The sequence below is a fragment of the Peromyscus eremicus genome, chromosome 4 (genome assembly GCF_949786415.1).
Source record: "Peromyscus eremicus chromosome 4, PerEre_H2_v1, whole genome shotgun sequence".
Lineage (NCBI taxonomy): Eukaryota > Metazoa > Chordata > Mammalia > Rodentia > Cricetidae > Peromyscus > Peromyscus eremicus.
Genome location: NC_081419.1, coordinates 134,353,174 through 134,373,361, shown reverse-complemented (window position 1 = coordinate 134,373,361; position 20,188 = coordinate 134,353,174). Strand labels below are relative to the sequence as shown.

General features: G+C 41.5%; 1 protein-coding gene across 2 annotated transcripts in view; it reads left to right on the top strand.

Annotated features, from left to right (window-relative positions):
- Positions 1-20,188, top strand: part of Chd6 (chromodomain helicase DNA binding protein 6) — a 193,917-nt gene that overhangs the window by 152,126 nt on the left and 21,603 nt on the right. For both annotated transcript variants that reach the window (XM_059261841.1, XM_059261842.1), the window contains exons 26-30: positions 2,531-2,660; positions 4,518-4,578; positions 17,616-17,676; positions 18,267-18,483; positions 19,856-20,064. In XM_059261841.1, coding sequence (XP_059117824.1) covers positions 2,531-2,660; positions 4,518-4,578; positions 17,616-17,676; positions 18,267-18,483; positions 19,856-20,064 — 678 coding nt within the window. The remainder of the gene's footprint in view (positions 1-2,530; positions 2,661-4,517; positions 4,579-17,615; positions 17,677-18,266; positions 18,484-19,855; positions 20,065-20,188) is intronic.

The following is a 20,188-nucleotide window of genomic DNA, read 5'->3' as shown; positions in this document are numbered from 1 at the left end:
TTCAGTTGGACTCCAGTCTGCAGTCAGGACTCCCTGTGGTAAGCCTTGTCTGCATAATGTTCCCGATAGTTCTCATAGGCACTAAATAATAACTGCCCCTTTGAGACCTCCTGGATACCTGAAGTCTTTCTCTAGATGAGGATTTGGTGTTTCCAAACATATTCTTAGAAACTTACTGGCAATGCAGTAGGCAGCCTCCACCTTCTCATGAACTGTCAGGTGGCTGTGCAGGTCTTTTTGGCCATTGCCACTCCAGTTTCTCTTCCAGGATCACTGTTAGGGTTTCTAGGAAACTGCATCAGTCTTCTCAGCCTTGTAGCTAATGAGGAAAGAAATACAGAGCCCAGCTCTAGGTGTCAGACTCACACATGACAAGACCAGATACACAGTGTAGAAACTTACCCAGGTGGACGGGCACACAGAAGACCCTGGCCTGTCTCATTGCCATCATGTTATGCGGAGATCAGGGAGGCAGAATGCTTGTGGACAGTTAACCTCCCTCAATGGTAATGCGACAATAAAGGAAGGTTCTCACCATATCACTGTGTGATAAATCACCTCTTCATGGGATCAGACCATGGCAGGAATCTCTTTAAGACAGGCATATTGGGGAAAGTTTAGTTTTGATGTAAGCTTCAACAGAGATAGAGCAAAATAATTATTCTTCCTTCACCAGTAATTGGAAGAAAAAGGATCTAAAAAAAAAAAAAAAAAACCAGTTCATCTAGTCTTGTTGCTTATTGAGTGAGTATAGTGTCAGGCCCTGTACTAGATACAAAACTCAAAATGATGAGGAAGACCAAGATTCTATTTCTAGAGAACCCTAAGACTCCTCAGAGAGACTTGCAGTGGTCAGATCACCATTGTAAAGAATAAATGATAAAATAAACAAACAACCAAAAGCAGAAAGCAGTGCAGTTTCTTCCGGTGTGTGCTTCAGTGACAATATGAGAGCAGCTCCTGTCTGAGATGTCAAACAATTAAGTGCTTTGGGGCTGGAAAGGTGGCTCAGCAGTTAAAATGTGGGCTGCCCTTCCAGAAGACCTAAGTTCAGCTCCCAGCACCCACATTGTATGGACACCTCACAATTGCCTGTGACTCCAGCTCCAGATATACAGACACAAAATTAAAAGTAAAAAGATAAATTTTTACAAAATGAAGAAAAAAAAGGAAGAAAAGATCAAATTCCTATAGTTCCTTATAGGGAAGTACTAGGTGTTGCACGCTAGTGAAGGATACAGTGCATCACAAAACCAGGGCAGAGTGCCCCATCTGACAAAGCTGAGTCTCCTCTTAACAACTAAGCTGGTTCTCATTAGCATTTCCAGTACCTACCACAGGGTCTCAGTACATGCTACAGAACCAGTGACTGACGTCTGTGAGGAGAAACAGTCTAAGTTTTCCCTTTCCTGAAAGAGTATCTCCCAAAATAGTTTGATATGACAATAGATTTAGGTCTTTTACTTGGACAAGCCTTGTCTTATTATGAAGATTACATTTTATTATATACCACCTTCAGAAGAACCCCACAACCCTCTCCCTTGTCCCCCCCAAAAAGATTGTTAGATTCAATAAAATACCACACATCCTCCTGCTTGGGTTTTCTCAAAAAGTACAATTTTGGGGGGCTGAAGAGGTGGCTTATTGGATAAAGTGCCTGGCATGCAAGCACAGGGACATAAATTTGGATCCCCAGCACCCACAGAAAAGCTCAGCATGGTGGCACGCACCTGAAGCCTTGGCACTGGGAGTTGAGGAAAGTGACCTGAGCTCTCTGGTCACCCTAGCTAGTTGGTGAGCTCCGGGTTCAGTGAGACCCTGTCTCTAATGACAGGGAGAACAATAGAGAAAGACACTGGACATCAACTTCTAGCCTCCACCTGTAAACACATAAAGCATTTTCTTTCATTGTTTTGCCATTAAAGTCCATCTTCTGGGTTAAAATACTCCTTTTGTTTACTTTAAGTATGTGATGAGGAGCAATTTCAAAGCCCTGGCAAGTGTGTTGGATTTTGTTGTACTCGGTTTGTAACACTGGACCAGGTCTGTTAACACAGTTAAACAGTCATCATGGTCCAGTTCATAATTCAGCACTTACGTCCATCATTTTGTTCAACTTCCTTTTCTAACTTGTGGGATAGAGTTGGACTATGTGAAAATAAGACCATGTAGAACATAACAGGGTGGCAGGGTTGAGGAATAGGAGGAAGAGGTTGTAAAGTAACTCAACTGCTTCCCTTTGCTATACAGAGCAGCAAACCAGTGAGAACAGTCCTGCCCTACATCTGTGTACAGACACAATGTTTACACAAGCTTCAGCTGTAGTAAGAAACTGCTCAGAAGTCTGCAGTAGCTCCAGAATCTTCCCCAGTTAGGAGATCTCATAAGCTAGCATTAATCCTAAATAAACATTGTTAAGTTTTTTTGTCTTGGTTTTTACTGAATAAAGGAGACAAAAATGAATGTCTTAGGCTGGGGCAGAGCTGGTAGGTTCGGACCTAACTGCTCACACTTCTCATTGCCTGCTCAGGTTATGAGAGGTACAATGCCATGCGGGCTGATCCAGCACTCTGCTTCCTAGAGAAAGTTGGGATGCCTGATGAGAAGTCCCTGTCTGCAGAGCAGGGTGTTACAGATGGAACCTCAGACATTCCTGAAAGGTGAGACGCCACATAGACTACTCCATTGTCACATGCCCGGTCACCAGCTTGTGTCCTATTCCACATATATCCAGGACTCTGTATCTTTATGTATTCATTACTTTTCTGTTGCTGTGATGAGATACATGACCAGGAGCATTACAGAATAGTTTATTTTATCTGAATATTCCAGAGAGAGAGTTCGTAATGAGGGGGAAGACACGGCAGCAGGAGCAGGAAGCTGGTTGATCCCATTTCATGGGTACAGGAAATGGAGCTTATCCCCGATTATGTACTTCCTCCGCAGCAGGGCTCTACCTCTTAAGTTTCCTAAGCTTCCCAAAGTGGGGAGCGAGTGTCCAGAGACATGAGCTTGTATGGCACATTTCTCATTCAAACCTCCACAAGTTTCCCTCCCTGTCTGACATCTCTCTTAAGCCTTGTTGTACTGTGACCATGTCCTTCAAATTGCTTCTTTTGGTTCATCCTACTATGCCTTATGCTTGCTCTTTGAACCAAATTCCAATTCCCGTCCTTCATGGATTCCCCAGGCTGATTATCCTGCCTGGCTTGTTAACCAGTTTTCTCCTGTCTGGCCAGAGGGCTTCCAGGGAAGAATTCATATTTTTTTCTAGCTGGCAAAAACTATGCAGGCACAGCAAGTACAGACTTCCTGATTGTAAAGTTCCTCAGCTGACTGCTGGTATTATTCAAGGATTGTATAACCCCTGGTTAGGCAGACTCAGAAGCCACTGTTTGAGGTTGTGGCCATTCAACATAGTGAAGGGTTGTATACAAAATATAGAAGCATTCTCTTTGGATGACTTATTTATTGTTGGCATAATCTCCAAATGTGTAAGTTCTCAGGAAAATGAAAGTAACAGCTTAAACTTATAGATACACAAAGTTTTAGAAAGCAGCATTTCTCTCTTAGATGTGTGCTGTCAGCTTTGGCCAGATCTCTCCTCTGCTAAGGATGAGGTGTAGATACTTTGAATCACCCAGAGTTGTGGTTAGACCTAGCCATGAGAGTATAGCACTGCCAGGAGCTCCAGTGAACACTTTAGCTGTCTGAGGTTCTCTGCCCCAAAGGCATTTTCTGTGGACAGGATAATAAAAACATATTCTGGGAGATGTTGACAAAGACCTAGTGTAATTGGTCCTGGCGTTAATTCAATAACTGGTTCCGGAAAAGCATGCCGTGGGTGAGGTACCTGTGTGTAGCTCAGAGCTGTTCTATTTGGTGACCCTAGGGAAGCACCTAAGGAGGAGCAGAGCAGCTGACTGCTCTTCAGTTCAAGCCTTGATCATGAAAGCAGACTTCAGCAGTAGTGAGGCTCACAAGAGACATGAAGCCACTGACCGAGTTACAAGTGTGACATCAGAGAAGACCAACTGCCCTTCCCTCTCAGCAGTACAGAGAGTTGTCTTCCCAGAAAATGCCTTGTGGGAGTGGTCACTCCACTGTGCTTAGGGGTGGGCACTCATTTGGCATAACTGTTGGGCTGGACTAGAGTCTTCTCTTTCTCAGAGATGTATGTGCAGACAGTTCTTGATGGGCTGTAATTACTTTTTCAGTGATAGTATCATTGTTGAACAGTCAGCCTCAGAGTGTGCCTGGTAGGTCACAAGGCTTCACCCTCATTTGAATGGAAGTCCTTGCTCACCTACATGATAACATTCTTTGGTGGTAATTGTTTCTTACTTGTTCTTAGTGTCTCTAAGGTTCTCTGAAAAGAAAGGGAAAAATCTTAGATTTTGAGTGCCTATGAGAACGATATCTACTAACCTTCCCTTTAGCAGTGATTTGGAGGGCTTTCTTACAAGCATCCTGATAGTAACGTAACTCCTAAGTGGTATATAATTACTTTTATTTAGAGGCAACATAGATAAAGAAGACAGTGCTGAGGACAAGTTAGATGGTCTCCAGAAGCAAACGGTGAGTCAGATTTGCTGTACTGGTACTGCATGCTCTTTCATGCTGAGAGAGAGTACCTCATGGTTTGGGGAGTTGGATTGCACTGCTGCACTTGCCTTGTATCACCCCAGGGCTTGATTACAGAAATCCCAGCCACACAGACATGACTGCATTTGTATTGTATTCTAAAATGTTTTCCAGATAGCTGCAAATTTAAGATACAGTTGTAAAATACAGTACAGAGAAACCCTGTGTGCCCTGTATCCAGTATCCCCATAGTAATATCTTGTAAGATCATGTTTATTTTAATATTTAGGATGGTGACATTGATAGATCCAAGGTACACAGCATTTCTGTCACTTCAGAAGTCTTGTCACCATCTCATAATTATTTGTCTTCCCCTTCCACCACATTTCAGTCCCTGGCAACCATTATTGATCATTTTCATAACTTGATCATTTTAAGGAGGGTCTATAAATGGAATCATGCAGTATGAACCTTTGACAGTTAGCTCTTATCATTTGTTATAATCTGAAAACTTACCTAGTTTATTGTCTGTTCCAACCATAGTTAAGTCTTTTTTTGTTTTTGTTTTTGGTTGGGGGCAGGGGTGGTTGCTGAATGTTATTCTATAACATGGATATGGCATTGTTTATAGAATGTATATTTGTTTAAGAAGCTGCCACGTTTTGTTGTTTTTGTTTTTGTTTTTTTTTTTTTCAGAGTAGCTGTACCATTTTTTTGCCCCTACTGGCAGTAAATAAGTGATCTGGTTTTTACATTCTGCATCCTGCATCTGATGTCTTTTTTTTTTTTTTTTTTATGGATCCATTCTGATGCTTGTGTAGTAATAATGCCCTTGTGCATTTCCCTAATTGTAGCAGGAATCTTAAAGAGTCTTATTAATAAAATCAAACCTGAGCCAGGTATTGGGGTGAACTGGAAGATCAGAGAACCAGAACAAGCCACAACTACCTGACTTCGCTGGATCCTCAGCTGGTCTTGTTTCCTCAGACTGGAGGCCTCTGAGTCTTCATCCAAAATAGGTCTCAGCTGAACTTCTGCTCATAAACCTGAATGCTTAACCAGCTAAAAGCTTCTAGTTTCTGGTCCTCACATCTTATATACCTTTCTGCTTTCTACCACCACTCCCTGGGATTAAAGGCTCGTTTTCTGGGATTAAAGGTGTGTGTCACCATGCCTGGCCGTTTCCAATGTGGCCTTGAACTCACAGAGATCCAGAGAGATTTCTACCTCTGGAGTGCTAGGATTAAAGGTGTGAGTGCCACCATTTTCTAGCCTTTGTATCTAGTGGCTGTTCTGTCTCTGACCCCAGATAAGTTTATTAGGGTGTACAATATTTTGGGGAACACAATACCACCACACCTAATGGCTAGTGATGCTAACTACGTCTTTGTGCTTTGTTCAGTAAAATGTTCTTTCATGTCCTTTGCTTGTGTTCCACTTTCATTGCTCTGTTTTAGAGTTGGTGATAAATTCCAGATACTAGTCTTTTATCAGATAGGTGGTTTGCGGATATTTTCTCTCATCTGGTAGTTTTGTCATTTTATTTTTTCTATGTTATTTTTAACATGGCAAGAAATTTTAATTTGAGGAAATGAGTTTCTCACTTTTGTTTTTGTGAGTTGTGTTTATGGTACCAGGTCTAAGAGCTCTTGCTACTGGACAGCCTAGAAAGTCTTTTTCCCCTTCCCTCCCCCACATTTTATAGTTTTACATAAAAGTCTGTGATCCATTTTCAGTTAATTCTAATTTCAATGATGAGAATTAGGTCAAGATTCTTCTTTAACCTGTTCACATCCCATTGTTCCAGAAGTGTTTGAAATACTCTTTCCTTCTATCAAATTACTTTTGTGCGTGTGTGTGTGTGTGTGTGTGTGTGTGTGTATGTGTGTGTGTGTGTGTGTGTATGTGTGTGTGTGTGTGTGTATGTGTGTGTGTGTGTGTGTGTGTGTGTGTTGAAACAGGGTTTCACTGTGTAGCCCTGGCTGTCCCAAAAGTCTCTTTGTAGGCCCGACTGGTCTCAAACTCAGAGATCCTCCTGCCTCTGCTCCCAAGTACTGGGATTAAAGGCATGCACCACCACCAACTGGCATAAGTAAATATTTTTAATTCTAATTAAAAAAAAATAACTACACTGATTGTAGATTATTTTATAGATCTCATTATCAAAAAGAAAGGGCATTTCCATAATCCTGATTCCTGAGTTTTTATCATAAATGGATGTTTAATTTTGTCATATGCTATTTTTACTGATAGATAAAAATGTTTGGTGGGGTTTTTTTTTGTTGTTGTTGTTGTTGTTGTTGTTTTTTCTTATTTGGCCTGTCAATAAGGGGAATTACCATGATTAGTTGACAAATACTGAACCAACCTTGCAGCACTAGCATGAGCTCCGATCACAGTGTATAATTCTTTTATGTATTACTGAATTCTATTTGATAATATTTTTTCTTTTTTACATTGTGTGTGCACGCGTGTATGTTTTTCATGTGTGGAGGGGTGTGTATGTATGTGGAGCCTGAGGTTGATGTCCAGAATCATTCTCTTGGTTTTTTGAGACAAGGTTTCTCTGTGTAGTCCTGGCTGTCCTGGAACTCACTCTGTCGTCCAGGCTGGCCTCAAACTCAAGCAATCCGCCTGCCTGTACCTCTTGAATGCTGGGATGAAAGGTGTGAGCTGCCACCGTCCAGCCAGAATTATTCTCAATTGCTCTTCTCCCGTATTCAGGGTCTCTTCAGTCAAAGTCAGACCTCACCAGTCTGGCTAATCTCACTAACCAGTTTGCTCTAGGGATCCCCTCTTTTGAGGCTGGAATAATAGGCAGCCACATACACACTGTTTCTTCACACTTGTGCAAATGCTTTAATCATTGACCCATCTCTCCAGTCTCTTAACAGTGTTTTAGTAAGAACTTTTCACACAGGTGCCCATGAAACATTTATGGATGATCTTTGTCTAGTCTTCCAACAGATCACATAAGCTTTATGAAATGGGTTTTCCTCCCTTCTTTCTTGTGTTTTCCAATAGCAATTGTCTTGAATCATTACCAGTTCTTTTTTATTTTTTTAAGATTTACTTATTCATGTTGATGTTGTGTGTATATATGAGTGCCTCCATGTATTTATGTGTAATACATGCATGCCTGGAGCCCACAGAGGCCAAAAGAGGGCATCAGATCCCTTGAAACTAAAGTTACAGATAGTTGTGAGCCACTCTGTGGGTGCTGGAACCTGAACCCTGAGTCTTCTGGAAGAGCATTACCTTTTTGCTAATTTGTTTCTAATTTGATTCCACTCTGATCCAAGAGGAAATAATGTGTTGTTTTAATTATTTTAAATTTATAAAGGTAGGATTTATCTTAGTATGTGTTCCATGGGCACTTGAAAAGAACCTATGTTATTCTGGTGGAATATATGTTGATTAAGAAGATTAATAGTGTTCAAAAGGTCTTCTATGTATTTGTTGATTTGCTGTTTAGTTATTTCATCAGGTCTTCTAGGGCTGTTACACAGAGAAACCCTGCCTCAAACACCCCCACCCAAAAAAAAAAAAAAAGTGTGGATTTATGTATTTCTCCTTTCAGGTTTGTCAGTTTTGTTGCACATTTTGCTCTTCTTTTGTTTCTTTTGGTTTGGTTTTGTTAGTTTTGTTTTCTGTAGTGCTTAGAATTCAACTCATGGCCTTTCACAGTTTCCCTACCACTTTGCTGACCACACACTGCAGTTCTGTTGTTTGGTACATGGATACCTAGCAATATATGTTCTTGGTGACTTGGCTTTGTTTATTGTGTAATGTTGCTCTTTGACTTGCATAATTTTATTTGTTCCTAGGTGTATATCATCTGATATTAACATAAATACCTAAATAAATTAACATAAATAAATATACAAATTAACATAAATAAATATTTTGGTCAATGTTTGATTAAAGTTGATATAAAGTTACCATTATTTTACTTTCAACTTGCCCTTATACTTGAAATGAGTGTCCTACGGATAACCTTTTGTTAATGTTAAATGTTTTTAATGTACTGTTTCTCAATGTTTCTCTTTTAGTTGATATATTTGTGCCATTTCTATATAGTATGATTATACATATATCTTGGGCCTATTATTACTTGTTTTGTCTTTTTTTATTGTTTTGTTGTTGTTGTTGACTTCCTCTTGAACATTTTTTCGCCTCTTTTTGTTTGGTTTGGTTTGTTTTTCAAGACAGGGTTTCTCTGTGTAGTTTTGTTGCCTATCCTGGAACTCACTCTGTATCCCAGGCTGGCCTCAAACTCACAGAGATCCACCTGGCTCTGCCTCCCTATTGCTGGGATTAAAGGCATGTGCCACTACTGCCCGGCTTGAACATTTTTTAATTATCCCAGTTTTTACTTATCTTTAAAGAAGCATCATTTAATAACAGGGATGTGTTGTGAGAAATGTGTCATTGAGTGAGTACACATATCACACAGCATTACACATAACAACGTTTTTGATAAGTAATACAATTTTATTGGCACACTGTCCAAGATACAGGCCATTTTTACTGCAACATCCATATGTAGCCTAAAACTACATGTTGATTTTGTAGCCTTGTTGGTATTTTGTTACATCACAGTCAGCAGTACCAAGTTTTCCCAACTCAAATGAAGTATAAAGATCTCTTTTTGTCCCTTTACCCTTTCTTATTTATTATAATTGTGTTAGGGTGCTTATAAAGGTCAGAGGACAGCTTGTAGGAGTCTGTTCTCTCCAACCTATGGGCCCCAGGAGCCCACCCTTTCCTATTTACATTGTCTTTTTTTTTTTTTTTTTGTTTTTTTTTTTTTTTTTTTTTTTTTTTGGTTTTTCGAGACAGGGTTTCTCTGTGTAGCTTTGCGCCTTTTCCTGGAACTCACTTGGTAGCCCAGGCTGGCCTCGAACTCACAGAGATCCGCCTGGCTCTGCCTCCCGAGTGCTGGGATTAAAGGCGTGCGCCACCACCGCCCGGCTATTTACATTGTCTTATGTATTTCTTCTGCGCACTGTTAAGGCCACGTCTGACACTGAAGTAGAGGAGTTACTGCCATTCTATGTTTCAGCATTCTTTCTACCTGGCTTTAGAATGTTTCTTCTGTTTTCTGTTTAGAGAAATCCCTCTAGTCGTTCTTTAGGGTCAGACTTTAGTCCTCTTTTTTCTTTATCTAAGATTTTGTATTACTGGCTCTTTTCCTTCAGCTCTAAAAATGCTGTGCCTCTTTTGTATGAATGTTGTGCTTTTCATGAGAAATCGGGCAACTTGCTTGTTTTTTCCTTCTAGATAAAGTATCTTTTGTTTCACACACTGTTGCTTGGTCCTAAGGGCTCCCTCGGGGGAGGGGGTGAGAAGGCACAGTGTCAATGACACAGACACTAGACACTGTGAGTCAGGTGAAGGCAAACAGCAGACCCATTTATTCAGTACCAGGGAGGGCCTTATATACCCTCTTCCCAGCACCCAGGCTGTGTCTTGATCTGGTGGCATTGTGTGGTCGTCCCTCATTGGCTAGGCACAATCAGGAACTCTTGACATTGCCTGTTGCTAGGCCCTCAAGCAGACCCCAGGTTGACTCATTAGGAAGTATGTTACGTCCACGCCTTGGCAACTGGTTTAAGCCAATTTCCTCAACCCTATGGGCCTGTCCTACTACAACACACCTTTTTTCCCTTTATTTTTTTAGTTTTTCAGAAATTTAACTACATGGTTTGGGCAGGGTTTCTTTGAGTTTATCATGTTTAGAGTTTACTTGCTTTCTTGAATCTATAAGATAGTCTTTTGCTAAGTTGAGAGTGTTTTTCTTCAAGTGTATTTCTGCTTTCCCTAATTCTCCCTTTTCAAGACACAAGTGAAGTGAGTATTGGTTATGGTCTCAGAGACCTGATTATTGTAATCTATTTCTTTGCTCACATGAGCTTATTCTTATTCTATCTTTAGTTTTACTGATTGTCTCTTTCTTCTTGTAGTCTGCTGTTGAGGGCTTTTTGTTTGTTTGTTTGTTTCTGAGTGATTTTTTTTCTCTTGTATGTTGTACTTTTCAGATTTAAAATTGCCCTTTGGTCCTTTTTTTCTTTGTTTCTCTGATAAAACTTGGCTTCATATATATATGTTTAAAATTGTTTATTCATGTTTTTTTAATTCTTATGTCAGATATGTAAACCACTGATAACTTGATACTGACATTTATTTTCTTTTTCTCTAAGTTTGAGATCTTCCTGATGTTTGGTATACATATTTTAAGGGAATTCTGAATATTTTAGGGTATTACATGGGGAGACTGTAGATCTTATTTAAACTTTGTTGTAGCTGACTTCCTCTGACACATCATTGGCAAAGAAGCAGGAATTAAAGGTCACCTAGTTTCTCTGAGATGGAAGCTGACCTCCGTTTTCTGGGCCTGCCCCCATTGATACTGTAGGCAGAGAGTATCCTTGGTATCACTGCACAAAAGTGGAGGTTTTCCCATTGGTCCTTGTTAATACCATGGGTAAGGGTGAGAGACCTCATTGCTGCATATTAAGGATGAAACCTTAGCATCTTAGCTTTTTCTGGCACCATCCCACCAAGCAAATGGAGTGACCCATTAGCACCTGAAGAAGGTAGCTGTCTAGGCTCTTCCTTCACATAGCCTTTGCTGGCATAGATAAGGTGAGTCAGTTTTTTTCTGTTGGGATGGACATAACAGTTACTGTCCTAACATTTCTATGCTCCAAGCTTGCTTTTTTCTTGTTCCTTTGCTACAAAGAGCAAGTTTTGTTGGTTTTTTTGTTTTTTATCTACACTCTATATCACTTTTGGATAGTTTCTTTCTTTACCAGATCTTGGATTTATAAAGGAAACCCAGGGAACTGAGAACCATGTTGTTCGTATTTTACTCTGCATTCTACTTTTCACCATTCAGTTTTCTGTTAGTTTTACAGAGTGTTCAGGAGTTTCAGTGTGCTTGGAGTGGTGAATAGGTACATGTGCATGCCCCAGGAGCAGAAGGCTTTGTTACATTGAAAATGCATTTCTGGGACTTCATATAAACAGGCTGAAACGTCATCTGGGCCCCAGCACCATTTGAGCAAACTCTCTGAGCAGTAGAGCAAATATGTCTAGTAAATGCCGTGGACTCTGATAGCAGAGGTTTTCAAGGCACTGTCTTCAGGTGATTCCACTGCCAGCGTCGCCGCTCTCCTGATACACAGTTACAGTTATTTCTGTTCTATTCTTTATCATTTGCACACATCTTCTATCAGCTTTTTTATTCCTCTGCTCATAGTAATAACACCACTTTCCCAAATGGGAAATAAACTTTTCAAGGCTTGAGACACTGAACTGAAGTGAGTCAGGATGGTGCCTTACACTGTTGAACTGAAGGGAAGCTGAGGCTCTGCTCTAGACAGTCAAAAACCTAGCTCTGTGTTCCTGACTTTCCCAGTAATTATTTGTCTGAGATTTAGAATGTGTTAGCCCACAGAAACCATTTGAGTACCAAAGAAAGGAAAGTAATATCTAATACAGAACTTCCCTCAGTCTGAAGTACTCTTTCTCTACCTCAGCAGTGTAAAGGAGAATTTTATATTTTTATTTGACAGCTGAGAAAAAATTCTGGCCTCTGAGTTAATGGCTGCCAAATTGTAATAGCTAGTAGTTGAGAATTTTCATAATTGGGAAAAGGGAAAGTATTGCAAATGCGCACATTGAGTCCTTCCTCTCAGCAGCAGTTCATAGGAGACAGCTACTGACCAACTGCAGCCTGGCCTAGCTCTGTACAGTGTCCACTTGTGTTCACAGAATAGCTGTCAGATAGAGGGAGGGCACTGAAGGGAGAGATTGGGGCACAGGCATGAGAAGTAACTTACCTTCCACTACAGTTCCACTACGTCCTGAAACTACCTGTCTCTTCATTTGCATAATTAGTGGTTATGTTATTTCTTCATCTTTCAGATCCTCAAAACCTTAGTGGTACAATATAATCAAAAGCAGGTAGAACCAGCAGTGACTTCTCAGAGATTGTGAGGTGGACAGATTCTAAACAGATGTGACTTTACTTGTGGTGTACATGCCGACATTACACAGGGAAGAGAAGGGAAGGGCCGGCATCTTCTCCTTCCTTCTCACCCTGTACCTTCTGCCTGAATATACTGGCTGGGCATTCATTTCTTTCTGGTTGGCAGTTAAGAAGCCCAGAGTGTCATGTAAAAGACAGTTGACAAGGACAGTTTAGCACACCTGGGAATAAAGGGAGCCATCTGAAAGAATGACAGAATCTCCACACTGACGAGAGCCATAGTACATAGCCGAGCAGTCTTTCAGTGAGCCGGATCGCTGCCTGTGCCACCTGCTATGGAAGGAAATCCACTTCCTTGTTGGATGATAGTGCCTCACACTGAACCAGTGTGTCTTTCCCACTTGATTCTGTGGATTCCATTTAGTTTCTTTCTGTCCTATACAGACCAGAAAACTTTGTTTCCTCTCTGATGAGATTTTGAATTCTTGACATTGGCTACTCTGTTAATCTTAAGTCTCTTTTCAGGGGAAATATTTTTAATATAGTATTTTTTAACTCTTTGGGAATATACAATGTATTTTGGTCATATTCAGCTTCCCCATTCTTCCCCCTAACACATCTACTTTCTACCTTTCCACCTTTTCCCAACTTCAGGTCCTTTTTTTTTTTTTTTTTTTTTTTTTAAATAACCCATGAGTCCAGTTTGTGCTGAACATATACTCCTGGGTGAGGCCACTCATTAGAGCATGATCAACCTTCCGGAGACCACACCTTTAAAGGAAACTGCCCCCCCCCCCCCCCCCGCCACCATCCTCTGTCATTGCTCCTCAGGGGTAGGGCATGAGCACCTCCCCACTCTGTTAGCACTGACTGGCTTGATCCTTTTCAGGCAACCACAGCTGCTTTGAATTCATGGGCACAGCAGAACTGTCGTGTCCAGACCCTAGTTCCTTTGTATTTCTTATCAAAGATCTTCTCCAGCTCCTTGCTACTGTGACAACTCAAGAGCACACACTAGTTGTTCTCTCAAAATGTACCATTCAGAGATTTGCAAGAGTAGAAGGGACTATGGGAGTGATATGGTATGCTCTTCCTGTCCTCTGTTTTAATGTCTGTGGTACTTGTGATCAGTAAACACTTAACCAGCAGCAAGGTTACAGCAGCCAGGTTCCATGAACCTACACACACAGTTTTAAGTGTATGTGGGTTTGGAATGGTCTCAGGCCCAGAATTTTCAGTAGGCTTTATCAAACCTGTATGCTGTGTTGGTAAAGTGACATTTCTGTTACACAGCTTTCGTTAGCGCGGTACCTTGTGACAGGTCTGCTGTGTTTGTGCCGTGTTGCAGTTCCAACTGCAAGTATCTGGGCTGGGTCTCCTAGACTTTCCAAAGTAGGAAGTCGGTAATAGGATGAAGGGGCAGCCAATGGGAAGTCAGGGAGAAGCCCCCCCCTAAAAAAAAAAAAAAAAAAAAACACTTGTAAGAAAATTTTATGCCTTAAATGGTCAAATCCTGTTGTGAGAAAACTTTAGGAACTAAACAAGAACCCATTTCTTGTGGTTAAGGAGTTGAAGGTACTCTGAACTCAGTATTATTTGTGTATAAATTTTGTTCATACTTACTAATATGTCTCCCTTCCAGTTAGGCATCATTCTTATCCCCATTGTAGGGGGTTAGAGCTCACATAGTCTCATTCAGCTGCACAAGTCCACAACCAAAGGACACAAGAGCAGTGTCCCCACCTGCTCACCTCTTTCTAAATCCTGCCGTCTCCATAACAAAACACTTCAACTTTATGACATTTATTTCAATATCTACTTTTTGCACCAAGTTTATGCAAAAGTAGGATGCTTGATTTTCTTGCAAAATGAAAACCCCAGTGGGGCCTTGCTGACTCTATCTTCAGACCTTTTATTGCCGGTATATAGAGAAGCCTTGTGTTCTACAGACTCCTGTATACCCTTCAGTGTCTAGCTCAAGACTCACCTCTTGGACCTCTACCAGCAGCACCTGGTTAATGTTCTGCATTGCCTATGGTTCTGCATAACCACTGCTTAATTTGTCCCTCACACCCACCAGGCAGAGCTCTAGGGCATACGGTTTCTCTTTCTCACTATGACCTGGAGCCTAGCATAGTTACTGACAGTTAAAAGATACTCGTCGTTTGGCTAACTGTTCTGTTGATACTGGGGTTTGGTAAGAAAGAAATAGAAGAAATCCCCTATGTTTACAGATCCCACCAAGTCTGCATCGCAGTCACCTCAGCCTTGCCAAGACAAAATCTGGGAGGCAGTCAGGCCTAGAGAGACAGCCATAAGCAGAGGAGACTAGGCCTTCTAGTTTTGAGTAAGGAAACATCTCCAATTCCTGAGGAAGTATCATGTATGTAGTTGTGTGCTTTCAGTTATTGGCAGTGCTTTGGAGGATCACAGTGTATATCTGTCCACACCATGACTGCACAGCAATTAAAGCTCCTCAGTAGTCACCTCTGATCACCATTGATGACTATTTGCAATTGGATAATGTTCACAGCTCCCCCACGCCATACTCTCTCCTGTTTAAATTAGTTGTTACAGTAAAGAAAATGCTTATACAGCGCTGACTACAGTCTGTGGGAGTTTCCCTAGATTCAGTAGAACGGTGGTGCTGTTACTGCTGTTGGTTATTCTCTGGAGTCTCCATAAGAGCACTTTAGGTAAAAGATAGAAATGCTAAGTGGTGGTCTGGTGGTCAGACTGTTTGTTAGTACTCTCTCTCCCAGCTACCAACTGCTAGGCATTGGCTTCTTGCCAGCAGGTAATTAAACACGTCACATCCTTGTACTCATTTATACTCCCTAGCACCCTGTAAAAGCTAAGCATTACTTTCTCCATTATACAAAAGAAGAAAAGCACTAAGGAGACAAGGAAGCAACTTGCCCAAAGCCAAAGAACAGAGCGCTTTTGTTCTCTGGATGGAGAAATTGTGTTCTATCTGTCCCCTGTTGTTAGCACTCTGGGGCCCCTTACCTGAAATCAACTCATATTTCTAAGATGAACATGTTTTCCCCATGTAAGCAGAAACCAGTGTTCTGTGTTAGGCTGTGAGTTCAGCTGTAATGTCTGCTGTGTACTGAGGCCTGTTGGCTTCCTGTGCATCAAACTCGAATTCAGTGGCTGCTTGGCCATGTCCTGTCATTCTGTTAAGGAGAAATGCTTTACAAGAGAAGACAGGCTACAGAAAAAGGCACTTGTTAATATCAAAAGCTTTACTGCTTGAGCGTTTGCTCGAGGATTACTCGTGTTTACTGACTTTACCAGCCAAAACTGTGGGCAGACTGGAGGAGAAAGCTGTGTGCTTACCTCACACCACACTGGGATCCTGTTGGGCATGCCCTCATTGGCTGTCATGATACCTTGTTAAGGAACTCTGTCCCTCTGGTGCCTACCACCCACGTTTTATAAGCTGTAGAATATTTTTCACCTGCCAGTGTCTACTTATAAATATCAGCATTCAAAGTACCTCACAGAATTTCTGGGCATTATCTAGAAAGGTTCTTTCTGGCCTGGAGATAAACAAGATGAGGTAGGGAGGTTTTTGTTTTGCTCACCTGCCTAAAGAGTAAATATGGGGTGGCACGGTTAGATGCCATTCAGAATGGCACCTTAGATCACCCTCAGGTTTCTACTCCATGTTAAATGGCAGGAAACAATTCTGGACCCTAGAAGGGAGCTTAGCTAGTGCTCCCCAGTTCTAAATGTCTTCACTCTCCAAAACAGATTTTATCTGCAACTCTTTTGGTGCCCATTCTTAGATAGCTTGATCTTCAAATCAGGCTACCTGTGTTTGAAACCAGTATGTTAGCCTGAGACCCTGAGCGACTCACTTGAGCCTCCTGGGGCTGTTTCCCACTGATAGTAATAGTTTTATCTGTGAAGATAGTTGGGATAACCAGACAAGCCATATAAAGGGTTTTGTTACCACTATTCTATACAGGAGAAATATGTATTCAGGAAATGGACTTATTCCTCTTTGTTTTCTCAAGAGTTTTCTCTTTCAGATCCATACATGGTTTCAGGGGCCTAAAAGAGTTTTAATTATTGGAAGCTGTATGTGTATCCACTTTCACTGTGTCAAGCACCTGTCTCCTGTTCAGGAGGCAGCAAGTGCTTTCAATAAACACCAGATAGTGACCATCCCGGACCAGAAGCCACTTCCCTCACTGTCACACTCTTCTTCCTGTTTCATACCCTCTTTAAAAACATTCTTAACTTGGGCTGCACAAAAATGAGTGCAGGCTGCAGTCTTCCCACTCTTGTTCTCTTTTCCCCGTTGTCCATGACAGCCTTGACTCCTGAGCTCATTCTGCATCATTGTTTGGGTCAAAAGATGGTGGTTAGAGAGTAACGTTTCTGCATTTTCCAAAGTGGCATCTCCTTTCCCAGTCCCAACTCATCATCTGTGAAGAAGCTCTGTGACGTTTCACCCCTGAGACAGGACAGAGCTAGTGAAACAGTCTGTCCGTGCAGCTTCATGAACGCACCGACCTGACACATTGGTGCCTCTGTTCTTACTCCAGATTGGCCTGGAGCTTCAGATCTTCATCTTAAGTTCCTGGGCTGTTGCACTGCGAGGCCCATGTCTGGAGTGCAACATGTTTTCTAAAAATAGTGTCCATTTCCATAATGGATGTTAGTTAGCCTGACACTTTTTCACAGTGATAAACAGAAATGCAGGCATGTTCTTTGTGAGATGGCAGCATTAAATTGTGAGTGATGGTGGTAAAGCTGATATTTATATTTACAGTTAAAACAGAAATGGTGCTTATAAAGCATAATTGAGTTTGCTATCCCTTAACCTGATTCTCTGTGGGAAGAAGCCCTGGGGGAGGGCACTGCAGACAAACTGCTGCAGTAAGCTGTGTGTGAGGCCTGTCTGGGTCTTCCGATGTCCGCAGGCTCCCCTGTGCATGCATAGTTCTCACAGCAGAGCCTTTCTCAGGTAGTTTCTTCCGGGCTGCAGTTTTGCTGATGCAATGGCTTCATTTATCCCTAGGCGAGCCCCAGTGATGGAAGTGATGGCATTTTTGGTGAAAAGAAGGATGACAGCCAGGCAGGTGAGACTGTGTCCTGCAGGCAAAGAAAAGTAAGGTCTCAGTTTATAGTTACTGTGGAGTTTCTATGAAGTCAATGTTATCTTTAAGGAGACTTCCAAGTAAGTTGACCTGTATCAAGCTTCCCTAGAGTGACACATGTCTCGTGACTTCCTCTACTTGACATCAAAATGCAAAAGTTAAACAAGTGATGTTTTTAGGATGGAATCTGGATAGTGAAGAAGGACCAATTTCATTGATGTGGGTGTTCCGTATCTGAGTTCCAACTTGAGTGGGGCTTTGGTAGTTGGAAGGGTCAGCTACATAGAAGCCATGACTCTGTGAAGAAGACAACAATTTTTTGCTCTTTCCTTTCTGTAGAGCAGCTCTGCCATTCAGAAAGGGGTATGTATTTGAGCGGGAACAGCACTGACCACACTGTAAAGCTGTCTCTAAAGCAAAACTGCTGCGTTTCCCACGAGCCTCACTCCTGGCTAATGTTAAAGCAGCTGCTTTAAAGTCACTAAAGCCCGTTGTCTTTGTATTTAAACGAACACAGTCCCTCTTGTTGTATTTGCATTTGTAAATACTAATATCCTCACTGATGTTTGAAGCCCAGGATGGCTCCAGCCCAGACAAATCACCCTGGCCAGTTTCATCTGCTCTCACTGCTCGACTCCGGCGTCTGGTCACTATCTACCAGCGCTGCAATCGCAAGGAACTCTGCCGACCTGAAATCCTAGGCCCAGGTCATCAAGGATACTGGGTTCAGGAGGAGGTGTTCAGGAGAACTTCAGAAATGGACCTCATCCACAAGGAAGCCCAAAAAAGGTAATAGCCAAGACGAGAAAGCATGTTAAACTGATTGGTGACAGGGGAAAGGCCAATAGCTGAAGGTACGTGGGTTAGTTCCCATGTGACAGTTAGATTGTCTTCAGAATTTCTTAACCACAACCTCCAATGGTAAGTGGGGAGGATAATAGACCTAAGACCCTCTGTGCACAATGCCTAATCATAAAACTTTCTAACTTGATATTCTTCCCGAAATCAGACCCCAATTCTTGAGAACATGGCTTTAAAACATCATACTGATATAGTCAAACCATTTTAAATTCCCTGATTTTCATAACAACAAAAGATTTGTTGAAGCTGTCTTCCTATAATCTTATCTTTATCAAGATTGTGAGATCAATAAATATATATAAAATACAAAGCCAGAAAGTGTTTATTACTTGGAGTTACTTGACACATGAGAATTAAGCTAAAAAGGCTGCCATAGGCCAGTACAGGCTAGGAATGAACACAGCAGAGCTGCATTTCTCAGTTTTATATCGTTTTTCTTCTGGTGCAGCACCCAGCAGATTAAAAGATAGCAAATTCAATTACTTCTTTGTACTCCCTCTGAGGTCATAAAATTTGGAAATCTGTCTGGCACAGCTGCAGAGACCCTTCCTTTTTCTCATTCTTCACTGATCTCTCGTCCCGACCTCTGTTCCCAGCTAGGCTAGAGCACCATATCCAAGAACCTATCAAAAACTGGTGACAGGAATTTAACTGCCCTCTGAGTCACTGTCAGAATCTTGTTGAGGACCTTTGTGTCCCAGAGATGGTGATTGACATAGGCCACCTGCCCATATAATAGTAGGAAAAAGCTAAGGGAAACAGGGAGTCCGAGTACTCTCCTTCTCAGTTCCAGTCTCCTTAGTGATGGGGCAGAAAGAGCCAAGAGTCTGTGTTCTGTGTTGTCATGGGCGAAAGGGTAAAAGACAAAATACAGTACATTAATATTTTTAGTCTTTATCTCCTACAAGAGAAAGTTTAACTAGAAAATTCCTAAAGTTGATGCCCAAGAGATAGCAAGACATACTTGACTTTGATATAGAGAGATCAATACCAAAAGAGCGAGCTAAAGATTTGAAAGCAGTTCCCTCTTTGGGAGTAGGATGTAAGGCTCTCTACCCAACTTGACTTAAAAGTAGATAGTAAAATACACAAGCCAGTTCACCTGCACTGTGGATTTTACAGGCTTCTACAGAGTGTTTTTAAGTAATTGTTGGCTTTCTTAATAAAAGGATAAGCCAAGCATTGTAATACCGACCTGTAATCCCAGCACTCAGAAAGAGGAAGCAGGCAGATCTTGAATGCAAGACCCTGTTTGTAAAGGTAGAAAAAACAGTTCACTTTTCTTCTGATTAATTCTCAGGTGGACTAGAAGAGAGCAAGCCGACTTCTATAGAGCAGTGTCTTCCTTTGGCGTTGTGTATGACCAAGAAAAGAAAGCCTTTGACTGGACACAGTTCCGCATCATTTCCCGATTGGACAAGAAGTCAGATGAGAGCCTGGAGCACTATTTTTATAGTTTTGTAGCCATGTGCCGGAATGTGTGTCGTCTTCCCACGTGGAAAGATGACGGTGAGAAAATTCTTGTCACTGTGGTAGGGTTCAAATTGCAGAATTACAAAACTGGAGTCTATCTGAAGAATTCAGATAAAGATGAGTAGGTTGTCAGAGGTCTCTGAGCTTCTAATTCAGATCT